Raw genomic sequence first — 21,618 nt, forward strand, 5'->3', positions numbered from 1 at the left:
TTTTGCAAAGTGATCTCAACTACATTTTTGAATGGTGTCTGAATGGTCATCTATTTGGCAACTTCAAATTTCGATTCATAAATGCTCTTTCTTATATATTGGTAAACGTAGTCAGAATGCCAAGTGTAAGCTAGGTGGCATTGATCTACCAGATGATCCTCACCTTGTTAAGGACCTAGGTGTACTTATCTCGGATGATTTAGGCTCCAAAACTCACTGTAACAGCATTGCTAAAAAAGCATTAAGAGTTGTAAACTTAATTTTGCGAAGCTTTTTTTCTGTAAAACAATTTATTGCTCATTACAGCTTATGAAACTTATGACAGACCAATCAAAGAGTATTGTTCAATTGTTTGGAATCCCCACCATATATCTGACATCAGTATAATTGAGTGGGTTCAGAAGTATTTCATGAGAAAAGTCTTGCACTCTTTTGTACACAATAGAATTCATGTCAGGGTTCCAATGGATGCCCTAATTAAATCATGAGCCTTGAGCCAAGCTTCAAAAGAAATCCAGTTATTTATTAGGAGTTTCATGTCAGCACGTTCCGAACTGAAGCCAACTCTGACCCCACATAATTTATACCCTAATCATGATGCTGTTTCCTCCGTGCCCCCATGGTGTGTCATCAATCACATTCGACAATGGAGCAATTTCGCGGGTTTTAGAGATCACTCCTCTCCATCCGCTGTGGTAACCCTGGGATACTGCCTTGAGAGAGATAAGTCTGGAATGTGCATCTGGCTGCTGTGCTGTTTTGTCGGTTTCCCATCGCCCTTCCCTATTGCAATTTGAGAGCAGGCCAGGGATTCTTTGCGAGTTTGTTAGGATCAAAGGAATCCTATCAAAATCACCAGAACTGATTCTGCCTATCATTTTCTCCACATTATGATTTGGGAGGAAAAAATGAGGAAAATTATTCTTATAGTTCAGTAGCCAGGTAAGGAAAACGGTTACAATAGTAAGAAACCTCCACACCTTCTTCTACTCAAAAAGAAATTGTGAAGGTTTCTGACTATTGTAACTGTTTCAATCTGCTTAGAATAAACTTTTTGCAAAAGCAACCCATTTATTTTATTCACATACCTATTTACAAAGCTAATATATCACTCATATGATATATAATATATCACTAATATATATCACTAATATCATATATATACATATACATATACATATACATATACATATACATATACATATACATATACATATACATATACATATACATATACATATACATATACATATACATATACATATACATATATATATATATATATATATATATATATATATATATATATATATAACTAATATATCACTCATATGAAGGCTGAGACCACTCAAGGTTGATTCAGCCTTCCATCCATTCTAAGGTAGGTGAAATGAGGACCCAGATTGTGGGGACAATAAGCTGACTTTGTATAAATATACAAAAGTATGAAGGCTATTGCTTAACGCATTGTAAGCCACCCTGAGTCTCTGGAGAAGGGCGGCATATAAATGAAAGCAAAACAAAATAAATAAAATAAATATCAATTTACAAAAATCCATGAAATGTAATTAAAATTCACTCAGGTGTAATTAAAGTTCACTCAGGTGTGAACTAAATCATATCCTTGATGAATATACATTAGAGGTGACAAATAGATTTAAGGAATTAGATCTGATAGAGTGCCTGAAGAATTATGGACGGAGGTTCGCAACATTGTACAAGAGGTAGAAACTAAAACCATCCCAAAGAAAAAGAAAGGCAAGAAAGCAAAATGGCTGTCAGAGGAAGTTTTGCAAATAGCTGAGGAAAGAAGGGAAATGAAAGGCAAGGGAGAAAGAGAAAGATACACCCAATTGAATGCAGAATTCCAGAGAATAGCTAGAAGAGATAAGAATACTTCTTAAATGAACAGTGCAAAGAAATAGAAGAAAACAATAGAATTGGGAGGACCAGAGATCTCTTCAAGAAAATTGGAGATATGAACGAAACATTTCATGCAAAGACGGGCATGATAAAGGACCAAAATGGCAGGGACCTAACAGAAGCAGAAGAGATTAAGAAGAGGTGGCAAAATTACACAGAAGAACTATAAGTCCTCAAGAATGCGAATAAGGGATAATACCAAGTGTACATGTACAGATTGTGATCATATGATATGATTTCTTCCTGTTATATCACCCTGGAGAGGACTAAGGGTTGGATTTAAGTGCTAAATTAGCAAGTGGTATTACCAATCTGAAGATGGATATCTCTTCAGCAAGCCTTCTTTAGACCTAGAGATTTGCTGCAAAATATTCATGGCTGAGCGCCAAAGAATTGAGGCCTTTGAACTATGGTGCTGAAGAAACTTCTGCGAGTCCCTTGGACTGCAAGGCGATCAAACCGGTCAGTCCTAGAGGAGATCAACCCTGACTGCTCTTTAGAAGGCCAGATCCTGAAGATGAAACTCAAATACTTTGGCCACCTAAGGAGAAGGAAGGACTCAGTGCAGAAGAGCCTAGTGCTGGGAACGTTTGAGGGCAAAAGAAGAAGGGGACGGCAGAGAATGAGGTGGCTGGATGGAGTCACTGAAGCAGTCGGTGTGAGCTTAAATGTACTCTAGGGGATGGTAGAGGACAGGAAGGCATGGAGGAATGTTGTCCATGGGGTCAATGGGCTGAACACGACTTCAGCACTAACAACAACATTCATGGTCTTGGAGTTATTGTCCTCGATTCTACAGTTAACTACAGTTAATATGATTCCTCTGCCACTAAACATTAACTTATCTCATAAAGCCTATCCCTTCCTTGAATTTGGTTTTTAAAAAGTATCCTTTTATTTAAACCAAAAGGAAAAGGGAAGCCACAAAAGTGGCAAAAGTGTTAAAATATAGAAAGAAAGATCTGAGAGGGTGGTAGAAATTATAGAGTAAATGTAAGGAAGGGGAAGACAACAGTGGGGGAGAAAATACAAGAGATCTCACTATATTCTAAGGTATCATTCAATCACTTTATTGGGAGTTACTGTTTAATTATTGTTAATAAATAAATGAAATAGATATGAATAAATAAGTTGCTGACTCTTCACAGTCCTACCATCCCTTTCTTAATGTTTCTTTTATTTGTACCAATTTTATGTATCCAATTCATGCTCATACTTATTATCAAATACATTCTTGACAAATAAATAAATAATTAAATAAATAAATAAATAAATAATAAAATTTTTAAAGCAGGCAGAGCCCCATCATAGGACAGTGTACTCTGGGTAATGGTAGAGGACAGGAAGGCCTGGAGGAACGTTGTCCATGGGGTCGCAATGGGCTGAACACAACTTCGCGACTAACATCAACATTCATGGCTTTGGAGTTATTGTCCTCTATTCTACAGTTAACTACAGTTAATGTGATTCCTCTGTGACTAACATTAACTTATCACATAAAGTCTCTCCCCTCCTTGAATTTGGTATTTAAAAAGTATCCTTTTATTTAAACCAAAAGGAACAGGGAAGCCACAAAAGAGGCAAAAGTGTTAAAGGGTGGAAATAAAGAGTGGAGAGGGTGGTAGGAATTAGAGAGTAAATGTAAGGAAGGGGAAGACAACAGTGGGGAAAAATAGAAGAGATCTCACTCTGTTCTAAGGTATCATTCAATCACTTTTTGGGAGTTACTGTTTAGTTATTGTTAATAAATAAATAAAATAGATATGAATAAATAAGTTGCTGACTCTCCACAGTCCTACCATCCCTTTCCTATTTGTACCTATTTTATGCATCCAATTCATGCTTATACTTATTACCAAATACGTTCATGACAAATAAATAAATAAATAAATTAAAAAAAATAAAATTTTGAAAGCAGGCAAAGCCCCATCGTAGGACAATGTTGGCAGTGCCCAGTGTTGCCCAGTATTGAGGCTGACACTTTCCAAACTCAGGATTTACAAAATCATCAGGTTCCCCAGGAGCCTTTCCTCTAAAGCAAATTGGGATGGGCAATAATGACCTGCCTTTCTCAAGGTGAGGAATAGGGGAAAGGAAATCATTCCTAGAAAAGACATTGGAGGTATGTGGTTGGAGAAGATGATGCAGGAACATATCGATTTAAAACCTGGAGCATTCCTGTTGGGGATTCTACCAGAAGCTTATAGTAAAGAAAATGGATACTTGATTATTCATGTAATCATGTAATAACTAGAGCTAGAATTTTATTTTAACAAAATTGGAAAAGTGAAGAGATCCCTACAGATGAAACTATGATTAAGAAAATATTAGATTGTGCAGAAATGAATAGATTAACACTTGCAATCAAAGGAAAGGAAGAATCTGATTATTATAATATATGGGACTTATTCTATCAATGGTTGGAGAATAAATACGAAAGACATTGGAGCTGGTAAAATCAATCACTAGAATCCTTGGGTGAGCTGACAATTACCTTTTCAATTGGTGGGTTGGAGGCTCGGAGAACGAAAATGGGTACAAAAGAGCTACGAGTCCAGACATTATTCCAGTAATCCAGTAGTCTCCTGGCTTGTAGTAATGGAACCACTCCTTTTCTTCTATGATCACCTTAAATGGACATTTCATCAGTGTACTGGCACAGGGAATTTGAGACAGAAACTGAAGCAGAAAAAGCTGTATATGCAGCAGCAGCAACATTTGACATCCAGTATACTGCAGGAGATCCTTCCTAGAGTTCTTTCTTTGGAACAGAGTTAAATCTCAGAGATCATAAAAAGACCACAACTACAGTGAGGAAGGTCCAGTTTACCCCCAGATTTGGAAGAACTATCTGCAATTTCAGACTGCTAGAGTATTTGCCCAGCTTTACCCCAAACTCTGATCTCATCACAGGAGGCTGTTACAAATCAGATTATCACATGCTGTCTATCCCATTTGTTGTCACATTGATTGGCAACTAATTGTGGTGGTGGAAATCCCATAAACCTTGTTCAAAGGAGAATAAATAATTTTAATAATTAGAAAGGGAATTGGGAATGAGCCTTGGCCATAAAAGTGTGCTGTTGGAGAAAAGTGTTTTGTTTCACTCAGGAGAATAATCCTAATTTGAGAGTCGAGAAAGAAACAATACAGGGAAGTTTGATTGTTTTTTAGTCTCCAAACTTATTCTTGAGATTGTAAAGATTAAAATGTGAAAAAACAGTTCAACACTCTTGAACTAGGCAGTGAGCCAGTATAATTCCTTCTTATTTTGTCTGGTGTGGATGAGGCCATCTTCTTCAATGAAGGTTAGATACTCCAGAATGGTTAACTCCAGATCATGACATATTGAACAACCTATTGTTGTTGATGATGAGCCATGGTGACGCAGTGGTTAAGTGCAGGACTGCAGGCTACTTTTGCTGATCACCGGCTGCCAGCAGTTTGGCAGATTGAATCTCACCAGGCTCAAGGTTGACTCAGACTTCCATCCTTCCGAGGTTGGTAAAATGAGGACCCAGATTGTTGGGGGCCATAGGCTGACTCTGTAAACTGCTTAGAGAGGGCTGTAAAGCACCATGAAGTGGTATATAAATCTAAGTGCTATTGCTATTGCACCCCCTATTTAAATATCTTGTATCTTTCAAAATGTAGAAGAGACTATCAGTTTTAATGGTTACAAAGAAGAACTAGTCCAAATTCTCTGGGGCATTAATCTGAAACAATGGCCCATTACTGACTTCTTCATGATAGCAATCGCAATAGCAGACTTATATAATGCTTCATAGTGATTTTACAGCCCTGTCAAAGCAGTTTACAGAGTCAGCCTATTGTCCCCAACAATCTGGGTCCTTGTTTTACTGATCTCGGAAGGATGGAAGGCTGAGTCAACTTTGAACCGGTGAGAATCAAACTGCCAAATTGCTGGCAGCCAGAAGGCAGCAGAATAGCCTGCAATACTGCATTCTGAGCACTGTGCTTCCTCCTCCTTCTGATGTGATGACATTTGCTGTCTCTTACATAAGGTATCTAATAGGGAACCAAGAGATGATGCTATATGAGTACAATCCCACAATAGCTGAAGGTGAAGGGCTAAACAAAATTTGAGGACCTGAGCCCAGGGCCTTTGCTATATGACAGTGGTGATGAACCTTTTACTCACCAAGTGCCAAAGCATGACAAAACATGCTTCATGAATAGAATAGAATAGAATAGAATAGAATAGAATAGAATAGAATAGAATAGAATAGAATAGAATAGAATAGAATAGAATAGAATAGAATAACAGAGTTGGAAGGGACCTTGGAGGTCTTCTAGTCCAACCCTCTGCTTAGGTAGGAAACCGTATACCATTTTATTCTTGTTGAGTTCATTCTTGTTGAGTATTGGGTTCTGGACACTTTGATTTGGTAAACAATTGGAGGGAGGAAATGTTTCTCATCTTTGCAGATAACCTAGAAGTGGCTAGGATAGATTCGATACTACAATGACAGAAATCAAAATTAGGACAATCTAGAATCCTGATTTAGCATAATGAGTGAAACTGATCAGTATGTGAATAAAAATACATTGCAATTGCTTTGCTTTTCCAATGCTTTCTCAATATCCAAAGAAAGATAATTTAGAAGGCAGAGGTAATGGCATTGAGAGACCATTAGCAAGACAAGGTCAGATAAAAGTAGTACTGATTTATATGATATAGTTTTCCTAATCTGTAATACATTGAAGGTCTGACTGATAAAAAGACAAAGACAAAGAAAAGATACATGCACAAATTTAGGTTAGGTGGTTATAGGTAAAGATTTCCCCTGTCAGTCATGACCAACTCAAGGGGTGCTCATCTTTGATTCACAAATGAAGAGCCTTTATCTGAAGAAGCTTCCATGGTCATTTGGCTGGCATGACAATGCACTGAAGATGCACGAAACAGTGTTACTTTCTCACAAAAGTGGTACCTATTTATCTTCTTGCATTTACATGCTTTTGAATTGTTAGGTGGGCAGGACACACACAGAGACACACAGACACTGTATGTACAGTATATGGAAATGGATATGGATATGGATAAAAAGAGGAACCAATTTTAATACTCATAAGCACAACTTCATTGTCACATCATATCTACATGATTCCCCTCCCTCAAAAAATCATTCAGAGTTCTACATATTTTTCTTTTGATTAAAGACTGTCAAAAATAATAATTTGCCTCATTAATTGATTCAAAGGGATGGAGAAAAAAATTAAAGTTGCTCCAATGTTCATGTTGATATTTTATCTATTCTTAATATGCAGAATATTATCTGTCTCTCTATTTTTCTTTCTTTATTTCTCCTATCTATCTATCTATCTATCTATCTATCTATCTATCTATCTATCTATCACATTTCTCTATGAATGATCTTACATTATCGAGCCAGAAGAGATCAATCAAATATATCCAGTATTTGAAATTATCTATTTTTTAAAAACAAAGTCAGAACATCACCCCAAAAAATAAAATATAACACCAGCACACCAACCTATATAGTAACAAAAACACACGTCATTAGCCATAATCTTTAATTTAATCTAAAACGATATCAGAACAACTCTGGTCACAGTTTATCTGGCCTGGCTTCAGAAATTTTATAAATGTCATAATATGAATTCAGATTAGGACAATTGAAGGATATGATTATTTCAAATAGCTTGAAGTTTTTTTTAATAACTTTACTACTCAATTACTATAATTCAAAATTCACATGGAATGAAGAAAGATAAGCGACAACAGACAAAACATTACTTCGAAGTATGTGATTTTATGCTGCATGTAAACTGTACAAAAATAAATACCAACACAAGGAGACTTAATGATTTTTTATCCGCAGATGTTCCTTGGTGTTCATGGCAGGTCTCAGGATAATAATGTAGCATTTGGGGATAAAGTTGCAGCCCAGTAAACCCAGGCCAGAGGCCAAGATGGAGAAGATCTGCACAGCTACCATGTATTTCCCCTTGGTGCTCAGATATGTGGGAACAAAGGAGAGCCAAACGCTACAAAAAACCAACATGCTGAAGGTGATCAGTTTGGCTTCATTAAAGGCCCCTGGCAGATTTCGAGCCAGAAATATCACCAAGAAACAGATTGCAGCCAAAAAACCCATGTAGCCAAGAGCAGAATAGAACATGGTGACAGAGCCTTCATTGCACTGCAGCAGGATGTGTTCTGGTTGGGAATGAAAGTCAGAATCTGGGAATGGGGGAAAGACTCCCAGCCACATCATACAGAAGCCTACTTGAATACCAGAGCAGGATAAAACAATAGAGTTGGCTAGACTCTTCCCCAGCCATTTCCTCATGCTGCTGCCTGGCTTTGTGGCCAGAAAGGCCACCACCACCATGACAGTCTTGGCCAGCAAGGAAGACACAGCAACTGAGAAAACAACACTGAAAATGGTTTGTCGAAGGAGACAGGTCATTTTCACGGGGTGACCGATAAATAGAAGGGAGGTCAAGAAAGAAAGCAGGAGTGAAACCAGGAGGATGTAGGTGAGTTCACAGTTGTTGGCTTTGACTATGGGAGTGTCTCGGTATTTAATGAAGATTCCCAGAATAAAGGCAGTGGTTAGGGACAAAGCGATGGCAAAGAAAGCCAGGATGTGTCCCAACAATTCTTGATAGGATAAGAAGCTTATATTTTTGGGGACACACCGATCTCGCTTCTTATTGGAATACTGGTCATCTGGACACTTTTCACAATGGGCTGCATCTAAAAAAAATGGTTATGAATCTGTTTGTGCAGCTGTAGGAGCATGAAAACTACATCAAAAATCAATTACTTCATTTTCAAGGAATAATATAATATTTCTCCCCAGAAATATCCATACAAAACAACATTAATTAACACTCTTTTTAAAGGCTGAAGATGAATGTGATTATCAGTTCTCAAATCTTATTTCCTAAAACAAAGCAAGAAAGTAACAACTCAGTAGAAATCAACAACCTTTATTTTAATACTCACATCATCATCCAAATTTGGCAATAGTGCCCAATCTTTGAAGTTTGTGGATGCCTTCAAGAAATTTAATGTTTTTCTTACTTCTTGATCAAATACCCCCCCCCCCCAAAAAAAAACAAGATAGAATATTGATTGTATCTTGAATTTTTATGGGTTATTTTTGGAGCCACCTACTGTACCTTCTTGCCCAGAGAATGTTCCTTCCATACACAGAGAACAGTCATAGCAGCAAACTGGGGCTCCCTCTCTAACAACCTTGGCATAACCCGGGGAGCAACTTTCTGTACATCTTGAATAAGGCACCATCTAAACATAAACAGAAAGATTAGTCAAGGTAATATATGAATTAGAAAGATTTAGGGAAATCAAGTGGCTTCTAGAAGCTCAGGGTCACTTTGAGCAAAATCAGTCAAGAAGTAGTGGCATGAACTTTAATTACTCTACTTGCAAGGGGCAAATGAAAGGTCATTCTCTTTCTCTATCAATTTCCATTGTAGATCTCAAAACATACTCATTACCTCATTCTTTTTTCCAAAGGAAAGTAGTTCCATTGCAAAAAGTGTTTCTCCTTAGGGCATGTATGAGAATGCTATAACGTACAGTATTTTTCAGAGTATAAAATACACTCCCCCCCTAAAAGAGGGTGAAAATTTGAGTGCGTCTTATACACTGAACAAGGTTAAAACATGAGGCACGGAGCAGCAGAGGAAAACACAAGCAGAGGAGAAGAGTTTCAGTTTCAGAGATCAGCACAGCATGCAGCTTTAGAACAATTGACCTACTGTAAGCCATGCAGAGGCTCCTTCCTTGTTGCTCACACAGCAAATACTGTTTCAGTTTCCAAACAGCCGTCAACTCTTAACACGCCAACAAGACGCTATCCAGATGAATACGGATGAATGCTGGTAGCAAGAGGCAGATTTTTTTTCTTATTTTCCTCCTCCAAAACTAAGGTACGTCTTATACTCCGAAAAATATGGTATATATTTTTTCTCCATCTTTGCTTTCTCAGCTCCAATATCTAGCTTTCTTTAGAGTCCCTATCTTTCTCTCCTACAACTGATCATTGTATCATAATATGTAAATGACTTTTTTAGCTACCAACATTTCCTTCACCACATTCTTAGTGATATCTTTCTCTTATGCAATTCAGTGGGCTAAACCTTCATGTTCTGGATTTTCTCCCAAAGGTGCTTTTTCAAAAGGCACCTGGACTTTGTTTTTCCTTGAAGATGTTTCACTTCTCATCCAAGATGCTTCTTCAGTTCTGACTGAATGGTGAAGTATGGAAGGATTTATATTCTTTCCAGTCATCTAGTTGTTAGCAGTCTTTCTGAAAGTTGTTGAGGCCACTTGGAATTTATCTGTGCCCTCAGGGTCACGTGAATCATGCAAATGGGTGTGGAATCTTCCTGCAATTGCTGAATCTATATCCTGTTTACAACACAGTCTTTTCAGTAGTTCCAAATCTTTCCATCCTCCATCATTCAGAAAGAACTGAAGAAGCTTCTTGGATGAGAAGTGAAACATCTTCAAGGAAAAAACAAAGTCCAGGTGCCTTTTGAAAAAGGACCTTTGGCACAACCGTGACCTGGATGACTGAGAATCTCCATAGACATTCTGGATTTTCTCTTACTGAAAACAAGATAATTCGATTTACTTTAAATTGTGGCAACATATCCCAGTTTAATAATGTAGATTGCAATACTATGCGGCATCTTTCAGCGTGTGATAGATTATTGTAAAACCTCTAAAGTAAAATTATATCTAATAAATTAATGAGGCTTTAAGTTCTCTTATTTGGAAGTTTTCTCAATTGGACTCAATAAGAATTATTCCTGAGCAGAAAAATTCCCACATATAGAGATAAATAGAAGAGCAAAATCCAAGCAGCCTCAACTACTTTGTTAAATAAAGTTGGCCATTGGATGGCGCTTTGATTGACAGAAATCTTGACTTCCAAGGAGGCTTGTCTTTCTACAGTCCCAATTTTCACCCCCATGTCTGATTTGTTCATAACTGATGTCCACTGCATGATATCAAAGTCACCAACAGGAACTCCATTTTCATCAAAAGAAATCCCATCTCTGGAAATATTGTGATGTTGGAAGTTTCTCAGGAACCTATGAAGCTGCAGAAACATAGAAAAAACATTACAGTTTGAGCCTTTATTCAATGTTTTTTTTTTCTTGCTATTATTCTGGATTGGAGGTACTCTGAATAATTCCATCTCTTCAAATCACCACTGCAGTCTGAAGCAGATCAGTTCAGCATTTCATGGGAAGCTTCTTTCAGTCATACTCCAGGAATTTACAGCTCTTTTTCAAATACTGTATTTTTCGGACTATAAGACATACATTTTTGTCTTCCAAAAGGGGATGAAAATGCCTGTGCGTCTTATAGACCAAATATTGCTGAAGCCTTGCCCACTCACTGGTCATTTTGGTCTCTGCACACCCCATTTTCAGCCATTATTCGGCCTTTTTCAGGCATTTTTTGGCCCAACTTTGGAGCTTTTTTCAGGCGATTTTTGAGGCTTTTCTTTGGCCTGTTTTAGAGGCTTTTTGGCCTGAAAAAAGCCACAAAAATGGGCTGAAAAAAGGCTGGGAAAGGGCCAAGAAAGGGCCAAGAAAGGGCCAAGAAAAGGGCCAAGACTGGAGAGCGCAGAGGCCCAAAATGGTTTTTTTTCTTTGTTTTCCTCTTCTAAATTAATGTGTGTCTTATAGTCCAAAAAAATAAGGTATTTATCTCTCATTCTTGAAAACATGGTATAGATAACACCACCCTCAGGTGGCTTTGTAACTGGCTGACAAATTATATTCAACATGTAGTTCTCTGGGGAACCTCATCAACATGGAGGAACGTAAGCAATGGGGTACCCCAAGCTTCCATTTTCGGCCCAGCACTCTTCAATATTTTCAAAAAAGATCTAGGCGAGGGAATTGAAGGGGAACTGATCAGATTTGAAGATGACACTAAGCTGGCAGGAATAGCCAACACCCCCAGAAGACAAGCTAAAGATCAAACTCAAGCGCACACACACGACCCCACTGTGAACCAGTAGTAAAGGTAAGTAGACCCCACCCCTGGTCTAGTCTAAGGAAATGAAGGACTGGGAAGAAATGATACCATTTTTCTAACATTTGAGGGGCTCCTACAAAGATGAGGGGGTCAAAACATTTCCCAAAGCACCAATAGGCAAGACAAGAAACAATGGTTGGAAACTAATGAAGGAGAGAAGCAACCTAGAACTAAAGAGAAATTTCCTAATGTGAAAGCAATCAACCAATGCAATAGCTCGCGTTCAGAAGTTGTGAGTGCTCCATCATTGGAGGCTTTCAAAAAGAGACGCAGGCAACCATTTGTCTGAAATGGTATAGGGTCTCCTGCTTGATTAATGGGTTGGACTAGAAAAACCTCTGAGGTTCTTTCAAATTCTTATTATTCTGTTTAATGTTCTGTATTTTCTTGCTTTAATATCACAGCCCATCTGAGGCAAAAACAATTGTAGATATGGAAAAACTTGTAACAGGAGAAGATGGAGAATACAATTTTGCCATCAGTCCTGATCAAGATGAAATTAGCAGAGTTTATGTTGCTATGTTAGAAACTTTTAGCCAGAAAAATTCAATCTTAATCAGAACAAAGAATCCAGTTGAACTCCTTAGCTTGGAGACTAGATCTGATCGCAATAAGAGTTTGAGGATTGCTTGAATATTCTGATGCTTGTTTAGGTTTGAAAATTACGATGCCACTATAGAGCTATTTCTGACACAAAAGCATCCCAAACTAGCACAGGTTGTTTAACTTTGGAAGATTTTTCTCTATCATCTCTCTCTAACTCACTGTCAGGGTTCCAAGTAATACACCCATAGCAAACAGGACTCTGAGGCAAGCAGGTTGCTCAAATATCAGTTTTATTGGACATATCATATAGGCATAGGCTGCTGAAAACTGACTCTAAATCTTCACTAAAATATGGATGAAAAGGGAATATTTTTCAATATAGTAGTGGCAAAATTAAAAGTTAGAAAGGGGATGGAAACTAGAGAGAGGGAGATTAATGGAATACATATCTTTATATAATAAGATGAAGTAATAATAAGAGGGGAAATCAGAACGTGAACGATGGTAATATTAAAAATGTTTGAATAATATGGTGATTGGCATAAAAATAACATATTGAAATATTGAATAATTAAATAATGGAAGATTATCATTCAACAAAATATGTGTAATATTACCAGAACTATATAAGCTTGTCAACTGTAGTAAATATGATGAATATTATTTTATTGGTACAAAAATGTAAGTAACTCAGGCGACACACTGTTCATGCGTTGATATGTTTCTAAAAAATTAAAAACTTGAAAAAAAGAAAAAAAAATTTCTTTAGAGACTGTTTAATGTCAAGGTTCGTTTTATTTATTTTAATTTTGTTTTTATATGTTTTTATTCTATGGCTGTTCACCACTTTGAGTCCTTCGGGAGTAGGGCGGTATACAAATTCAATAACATAAATAAAAAATAAATAAAAAGGTTCCAAGTAATATGCCCATAGCAAACAGGACTCTGAGGCTGGCACTTTCCTCAAATATCAGTTTTATTGGAAATATCATATAGGCACAGGCTGGTGAAAGCTGACTCTAAATGTTCCCACAGTTTTCATCTAATTAAAAGTAAAAGATTTCCTCCTCTTTCCAAACAATCAGTCACATGGTCCAATCAAGATGTCATCCGGTTGCCTGGTGACTTCACTCATCCTCCCTCCGGCCATCGGTGGGAATGTCCTTGGTTCCCAGGAGAAAATATTTTGTTTTGGCTACAAAACCCCAGCTATCTCTATTTTCCACTCCCTATCCCTCAGCTCCAATGTGGCAACACTGAAGCCTCCAACATGGCCTCGGTCAGATCAGCTTCAGGGTTGACACTCACTCTTAAATACCACAAACTGGGCAACTGTTCCTTGGAATATCTGACCCCTTTATACATCTAATTTAATATTGAGGAATTGGAAGGGGAGAATCAGTGGAATCTCAAAGGAGGAGACTTACCTGCCATGGCTGTACAATCTGGGGTGGTTGATGGTCTCCAACTTGCATTCTCCTCTTACCCCTTTGGGAGGAAGAGGCAGCACTGAGGACCCAGGCCACAATTTGAATTATTTGGGAAATACTGGAGGAATCCTGAGACAGGATTCTTGCAATCACATCATTGGGTGGGAATTCCCAATCCTCTTTTTCTCTGCATTTTTTCCAAACTTTCTTAGATAATACAGGACTTGAATAAGAACATTGGAACGCTTCCTTTCCATACAATATGGCTGTAGATGCATAAGATTTAATGTCATCATACTGAGTCGTTCTTTTTGTCTGGAAGGAAAACAAAGCATATTTATTTTGGAGATCAACCCAGAGGTAAAATATATCTATACTTAAAGGTGTCAAAGTTGTTGCAATCCAAACCCTTCCCACAATTGATGTATTAGTCGTATCAATCGTTTGTATTATTGTTGCTAATATTCCTGAGGCCTTAAAATCCAGTTGGCATACTATAATTTTTATTTGACTCTTGATAAGAGAAAAGAACATTTCCCTTTTTTCTTGCATGAGAGTTTCTCCAGCACTTGTCTGCATATTTGCTTCTGGGACGGTTCCTGAGAGGACAATGCAAATCCCATATTTTAGAGCGAGAACTTCCAAGCGTCTTTTGAATTTTTCTCCTCTTTCATTGTCCCGAGAAAGGAGGCCGATCCACGTCCATTGGAAATGCAGGAGCAGCTTGACGATTGCTGAGTAAGGAGGTTCTTGGTTTGGGGTCATCCGATATGAAAAAGGAAAACGATGATTTTGCTCAGCCATCTGGTTGGTGATACTATAGTTGATCTAAGATGAAAGAGAAAATATTGGTAGTTTTTCCAGTTTTAATGATAAAAGTCGGATGGTAAATCTAAGGGCCTTTCCACACTGCTGAGAGACGTTTCAAATGATAACTGCATGAATTTTGCTAGTTCCCTTGATGTTCTGTCCTGTTTTTCTTGTATGCTCCCTTTCAAACCAGGGAGCTCTGAATTATCTGTGGGTGATGTTCATTGGTGGTCCTCATAGAGCACACCCTTCTGGTCACATTACAACTCTGTGGGTCATCCATCCATTCGGCCACAGCATTCAAAATACACCAATTTTAACATCTACAGCTTACCTTCTAGGGCAGCCCCAGTAAGTAAAACAGCTGAGGCACAGAAATCCACCATTCCAGTCAAATCAGCTGAGCTGAGAAACACGGAAGTATAGGACATGATAGGATGGGGGCAGGTGACATGGACAGGGACAACTGATTGCCAGAACTACCGGTTTACTAGAACCGGTCTGAACCGGCAGCAGCCCAGCACTGTATGTATATAGACACACACACAGACACACACACACACACAAACATATATATGTATATACACACACACATACTTTGTGAATTAAAAATTCTTTCAGCTCTTCTAATATTTACTCTCTGACTTTCAATTTATCTGGAGAAATATATCCAAGTGCTGCCCGCTAGGCAAATCTGAACAATTTACAACCCAGAATTTATTTCATTTGGCTTTATACCTGTGGAATTTTATAGATGCTCAGGACATTGGAAATATGATTAAAGAGTTCAGAATCCATCTCTTCAAGAATTGCTAGCAGGTTCTTTTGTCTTCCACATCTGTAGTTTGGGATGTTCTCTTGTCCTGTAGACAGCACATCCAGCATGGCCTCATATGTCATTCTTGCACTGAAAAAGTTCTGATAGATGTTGTAGCCCAGGGTGATGTTGGGTAAGAGCCTTGAATTCTGGTTGACTTCATGAACAGCCAACAAGAAGGGCAGAATGTGGTAGAAGGTGTTCTCACTGCAACGTAAGAAATTTCATCATCTTTTTTTGCTCTATATCAACGATTTATGTGATCAACTTAAAAGCAATTGCATTCTTTTTGCCGATGACATAAAATTATTCAATTCTACAGATAATTCCTTTGTTTTGAAAGTGATTATGTATCTGAATGGTCATCTATTTGGCAACTTCAAATTTTGATTAACAAATGCTCTGTCTTACATATTGATAAATGTAATCAGAATGTCAAGTATAAGATAGGTGGCATTGATCTAGCAGATGACCCTTACCTCGTTAAAGAACTAGGTGTACTTATCTCTGAGGATTTATGCTCCAAAGCTCACTGTAACAGCATTGCTAAAAAAGCATTAAGAGTTGTTAATTTAATTTTGCGAAGCTTTTTTTCTGGAAACATTGTATTGCTCATTACAGCTTATGAAACTTATGCTAGACCAATCTTAGAATATTGTTCAACTGTTTGGAATCCCCACCATATATCTGACATCAGTACAGTCGAGCGGGTTCAGAAGTATTTCATGAGAAAAGTTGTGCATTCTTCTGTACACAATAGAATTCCCTATGCTACTAGGCTCAAAATTCTCAGTTTGGATAAAGTAAAAAAAATTGAATTTCACAACTTCTATCGTCCCTGTCATTGTATATTTATTCTATTATTCTTGTTCTCATTTTCCTTTGTCAAATTCCAATAAAGAAATAAATAAATCTTCACTTTGGATTTTCATGAAAGCAAGTCATATTTACTGTAGCTTTATATCTATATAGTGCAATGCCAAAAAGATAATCAACTTCTCATTATTCATGTCAGGGATCCAATGGATGCCTTTATTAAATCATGAGCCTTGAGCCAAGCTTCAAAAGAAATCCAGATATTTATTAGGAGCTTCATGTCGGCATGTTCCCAAGTGAAGCCAACTCTGACCCCATATAATTTACGCCCCAATCATGACCCTGTTTCCTCCCTCCCCCCAGGGTGTGTCATCAATCACATTTGCCAATGGAGCAATTTTGCGGGTTGTAGAGATCACTCCTCTCCAGCCGCTGTGATAATCCTGGGATACAGCCTTAAGAGAGAGAAGTCTGGAATGTGCATCTGTCTTTGGCTGAAACGGTTACAATAGTAAGAAACCTTCACACTTTCTTCTACTCAAAAAGAAAGTGTGAAGGTTTCTTACTATTGTAACTGTTTCAATCTGCTTAGAATAAACTTTTTGCAAAACCAAAAGCATTTATTTTATTCACTTACCTATTTACAAAGCTAATATATCACTCATATCAATTCACAACAATCCATAAAATGTAATTAAAATCATACCACTCAGGTGTGAACTAAATCGTATCCCTGATGAATATACAGTAGAGGTGACAAATAGATTTAAGGAATTAGATCTGATAGACAGAGTGCCTGAAGAACTATGGACAGAGGTTCACAACATTGTACAAGAAGTAGCAACTAAAACCATCCCAAAGAAAAAGAAAGACAAGAAAGCAAAATGGCTGTCAGAGGAAGCTTTGGAAATAGCTGAGGAAAGAAGGGAAGCAAAAGGCAAGGGAGAAAGAGAAAGATACACCCAACTAAATGCAGAATTCCAGAGAATAGCTAGAAGAGATAAGAATACCTTCTTAAATGAACAGTGCAAAGAAAGAGATGAAAACAAAAAAATCGGGAGGACCAGAGATCTCTTCAAGAATATTGGAGATATGAAGGGAACATTTCATGAAAAGATGTGCATGATAAGAATAATTTTGGATACTTTAGACTATTATGAAGCACATCCTGAAAAACAAATGGCTTTGGTATTTTTAGATGCACAAAAAGCTTTTGACAACGTTAATTGGTGATTTATGATACTCCAAATGGAAATGATGGGCTTTGTAGGAAATTTATACAGGCAATTGAAGCTATTTATTTTAAACAGACGGCAAAAGTGATGATAAATGGAGAACTGACCGATCCTATTGAAATAGAAAAAGGCACTATACAAGGACCTTTTTATTTCAACAGACTGGCCTAGCCTAACTTCCTTTTAATTGTTAATTTTAAATTTGTTTTAAAACAATAGGGGTGTTTTAATCTGTATGGGCCAAATTATTTAATGTGCTTTTACATTGTTTTTTAAATTTTGTATTATGTGTGTTTTATCTTTTGGCTGTTCACCGCCCTGAATCCTTTGGGAGTAGGGCGGTATATAAATCCAAAATAAAGTAAAGTAAAAGTAAAAAGTAAAAGGATGCCAGCTGTCCCCATTGTTGTTTATATTGAGTTTAGAAGTTTTAAATAGACACATTAGAGAAGAAAAAGAGATAAAAGGCATGAAAATTTGAAAAGAAGAATATAAACTTCAAGCCTTTGCAGATGATTTGGTCTTTATTATTGAAGAACCATTAACAACAATAAATAAATTGATAGAAACTGTTGGAGAATTTGGCAAAGTAGCTGGCTTGAATATTAATAAAGATAAAACGAAGATAATTACTAAAAATATGTTGAAAAAGCAAAATGAAGAATTGATGGAGGTTTCAAAAATGCAGGTTACAAACAAAGTAAAATATTTTGGGATATATTTAACACCAAGGTGTAGTGCACTCAAAGAAAATAACTGTAATAAGCCTAAACAACAGATAGGGCAAAACTTGGCGAAATGGGGTAATTTGCAGTTATCTTTGATTGGTAGGATCTCAACTATTAAGATGAATATTTTGCCTAGAATTTTGTACCTATTTCAGACAATTCCAATTAAGTTGGGTAAGGAATTTTTTGTAGATTTAAACAAAATGATACTGAAATATATTTGGCAAGGAAAAAAGGCGAGAATAAAATTAAAACTGTTACAAGATGCTAAAGCCAGGGGTGGTTTTGGGTTGCCTAATTTTGAACTATATTATCAAGCAGCAAGTTTAATATGGACTAAAGAATGGATAACTTTGAGAAATACCAGATTATTGAATTTGGAGGGACATGATTTGTTGATGGGGTGGCACGTCTTTTTATAGTACAAAGGCACAAAAATACAAGGGTATTTTAGAAGACATCAGATACATGAAGTTTTATGGTTGAATTGGGAGAAGGTCAAAAAATATCATTATTTGAAGATTCCAACCTGGATATCTACAACTGAAGCTTTTTCATATCCAGTAATACTCAAAAGGGAACAAATTATTAGGTATAGTGAATTGTTGGATGAAAAGGGTGAACTTAAATTAAAGCAGGAATTAGAAGACCAGGGATATAAGATGGATTGGTTTTTATATATGCAAATATTTTCTAGATATCGAGAAGATCTCAAACAAGAAGACTTTTATAATGTCTTGACTAATTTAGATAAGATTTTGATGGGCTCTGATGATCATATAGTTAAAAAGTTGTATGGTTATTTGTTAGAAGTAAAACTGGAAGAAGAACAAGTTAAAGAAACAATGATAGCGTGGGGGAAAAATTTTGGTCACGGGATTGATTTAGAGAAATGGCAAAACTTGTGGTCACATAATTTTAAAATGACAATGTATACAGCATATAAGGAGAATTTGTATATGTTTTACAGGTGGCATCTACCCCTGACGAGGATAGCCAGAATGTTCCAGAATAAATTGGAGAAGTGTTGGAAGTGCCATCAGACTCCAGGATCGTATTACCACATGTGGTGGACATGTGGAGATGCAAAGAGATATTGGATCAAGACACACATGTGGTTGGAAAAAATGACTAAGAGACATATTGATCTTAAACCAGAGATATTTTTATTAGGTATCTTACCAGAAACATATAATAAAGAATTGCAATATTTAATTGTGAACCTTTTAACAGCAGCTAGAATTGTATTTGCAAAAAATTGGAAAGGAGAAAGGACACCTACTGATGAAAAAATTATTAAGAAAATGATGGACTGTGCTGAAATGAGTAAATTGACATTTAAAGTAAGAGAGCAGGAAGATAAACAATATTATTTGATATGGGATTTATTTTATCAATGGATGGACAATAAAAAATGGAGATAAACATGAAATATGTGGATGTTGAGATAAATTAAGTGATTTCTTTTTTTTTCATATGAAAATAACCTTAAAATAGTGATATGTTGAAGAGAGGAGGGAGCACAAAAGGACACAAAGCCATCAATATACTGTCTGTAATTGTATGGAATGATGATGTTTTTATGTTTTACTTTTGTTTAAAAATAAAAAAAATATTTGGAAAAAAAAAAGAATATTGGAGATATGAAGGAAAGGTTTCATGCAAAAATGGGCATGATAAAGGACCAAAACGGCAGGGACCTAACAGAGGCAGAAGAGATTAAAAAGAGGTGGCAAAATTACACAGAAGAACTATACAAGATCCGTATCTTCCCAGTCTTCAAGAATGCTAATAAGGGATGCTACCACCTGTACATTTATAGGTTTTGATCATATGATTTCTTCCTGTTATATCACCCTGGAGAAGACTAACAGTTGGGATTCAAGTGCTAGATTAGCAAGTGGTATTACCTATCTGAAAGTGGATATTTCTTTAGCAAGCCTTCTTTAGACCTAGAGATTTGCTGCAAAATACTCATGGCTTCCATAAGGAAGGCTGAGCACCAAAGAAGTAAGGCTTTGAACTATGGTGCTGAGGAAGACTTCTGTGAGTCCCTTGGACTGCAAGATGATCAATTGGTCAGTCCTAGAGGAGATCAACCCTGACTGCTCTTTAGAGGGCCAGATCCTGATGATGAAACTCAAATACTCTGGCCACCTAATGAGAAGGAAGGACTCACTGGAGAAGAGTAGGCGTGAGATTAAATGGACTCTGGGGGATGGTAGAGGACAGGAAGGCTAATTTAACTACAGTTAATGTGATTCCTCTGCAACTAAACATTAAGAACATAATATTCTTTTATCCCTTAACTCCATCCACTCTTTCAACCAGGTTATACAAGATGCTTGGTAATATATTTCCCATTCTGGGAATGCTACTCCTCCTCTATCTTTTGTGTCTTGCAATGTTTTTAGTCTAATTTTCGGTGTTTTTCCTTGCCATATAAATTTAGTAATTGTTTTATTTAATGTTTCAAAGAAAGTTTTCTTTAATTTTACTGGTATAACTTAGAAGAGAAATAATATTTTGGGCAAAATATTCATTTTGATCGTGGCGATCCTTCCCATAAATGAAATTTGTAAATTTTTCCAGTTATCTAAATCATTTTTAATTTGCTGTAGTAATTTGTCATAGTTGTCTTCCTTAATTGTAGAGCATCTTGCAGTAAGCCAAATCCCTAAGTATTTTATTTTCTTGGTTATTTGAATTTTTGTACTATATTCTAATTCTTTCTCTTGTTTCTTTGTAAGATTTCTCGTTAATCATTTGGATTTATTTTTGTTAATTTTAAGTCCTGCTACTTTACTAAATTCTTCTATTTTTTTAATCAATTTTGGGCCTGATTCTAATGCTTCCTCCACTATAAACACCAGATCATCAGCAAAAGCCTGAAGCTTATATTCTTCTTTCTTTATCTTTAACCCTTTTATTTCTCGATCCTCTCTAATTCTCTTCAGAAGCATTTCTAAAGTTAATATAAATAGAAGTGGAGAAAGTGGGCATCCTTGTCTCACCCCTTTTGTTATATCAATTTTTTCTGTCGTATCTTCATTCATAATTACCCTTGTTTTGTATAAATTTTTCTGATCATGTTTTCAAATTTAGTCCCAAATTCCATAAATTTCAATTGATTTAACATAAATTTCCAGTTCAAATTATCAGATGCCTCTTGGGCATCAAGGAAAACCAGTGAAACTTGTTTTTCCAGATGTATTTCATAAACCTCTAAGGTATT

At 36.6% G+C, this 21,618-nt stretch overlaps 1 protein-coding gene across 1 annotated transcript; it reads right to left on the bottom strand.

The window, feature by feature from the left end:
* Positions 1 to 7,769: 7,769 nt before the first annotated feature.
* On the bottom strand, positions 7,770 to 15,687 carry LOC139310122 (vomeronasal type-2 receptor 26-like). Its single transcript, XM_070934279.1, has 5 exons — positions 15,526 to 15,687; positions 13,975 to 14,805; positions 10,902 to 11,051; positions 9,100 to 9,226; positions 7,770 to 8,671 (listed from the first exon to the last, which is right to left on the bottom strand). Exons 1-5 carry the CDS (start codon positions 15,685 to 15,687, stop codon positions 7,770 to 7,772), a joined length of 2,172 nt encoding a protein of 723 aa, XP_070790380.1.
* Between the last annotated feature and the right edge of the window lie 5,931 nt (positions 15,688 to 21,618).

Source organism: Pituophis catenifer, unplaced genomic scaffold (genome assembly GCF_029215685.1).
Source record: "Pituophis catenifer annectens isolate HBS135680 unplaced genomic scaffold, rPitCat1.0.hap2 SCAF_2, whole genome shotgun sequence".
NCBI lineage: Eukaryota > Metazoa > Chordata > Lepidosauria > Squamata > Colubridae > Pituophis > Pituophis catenifer.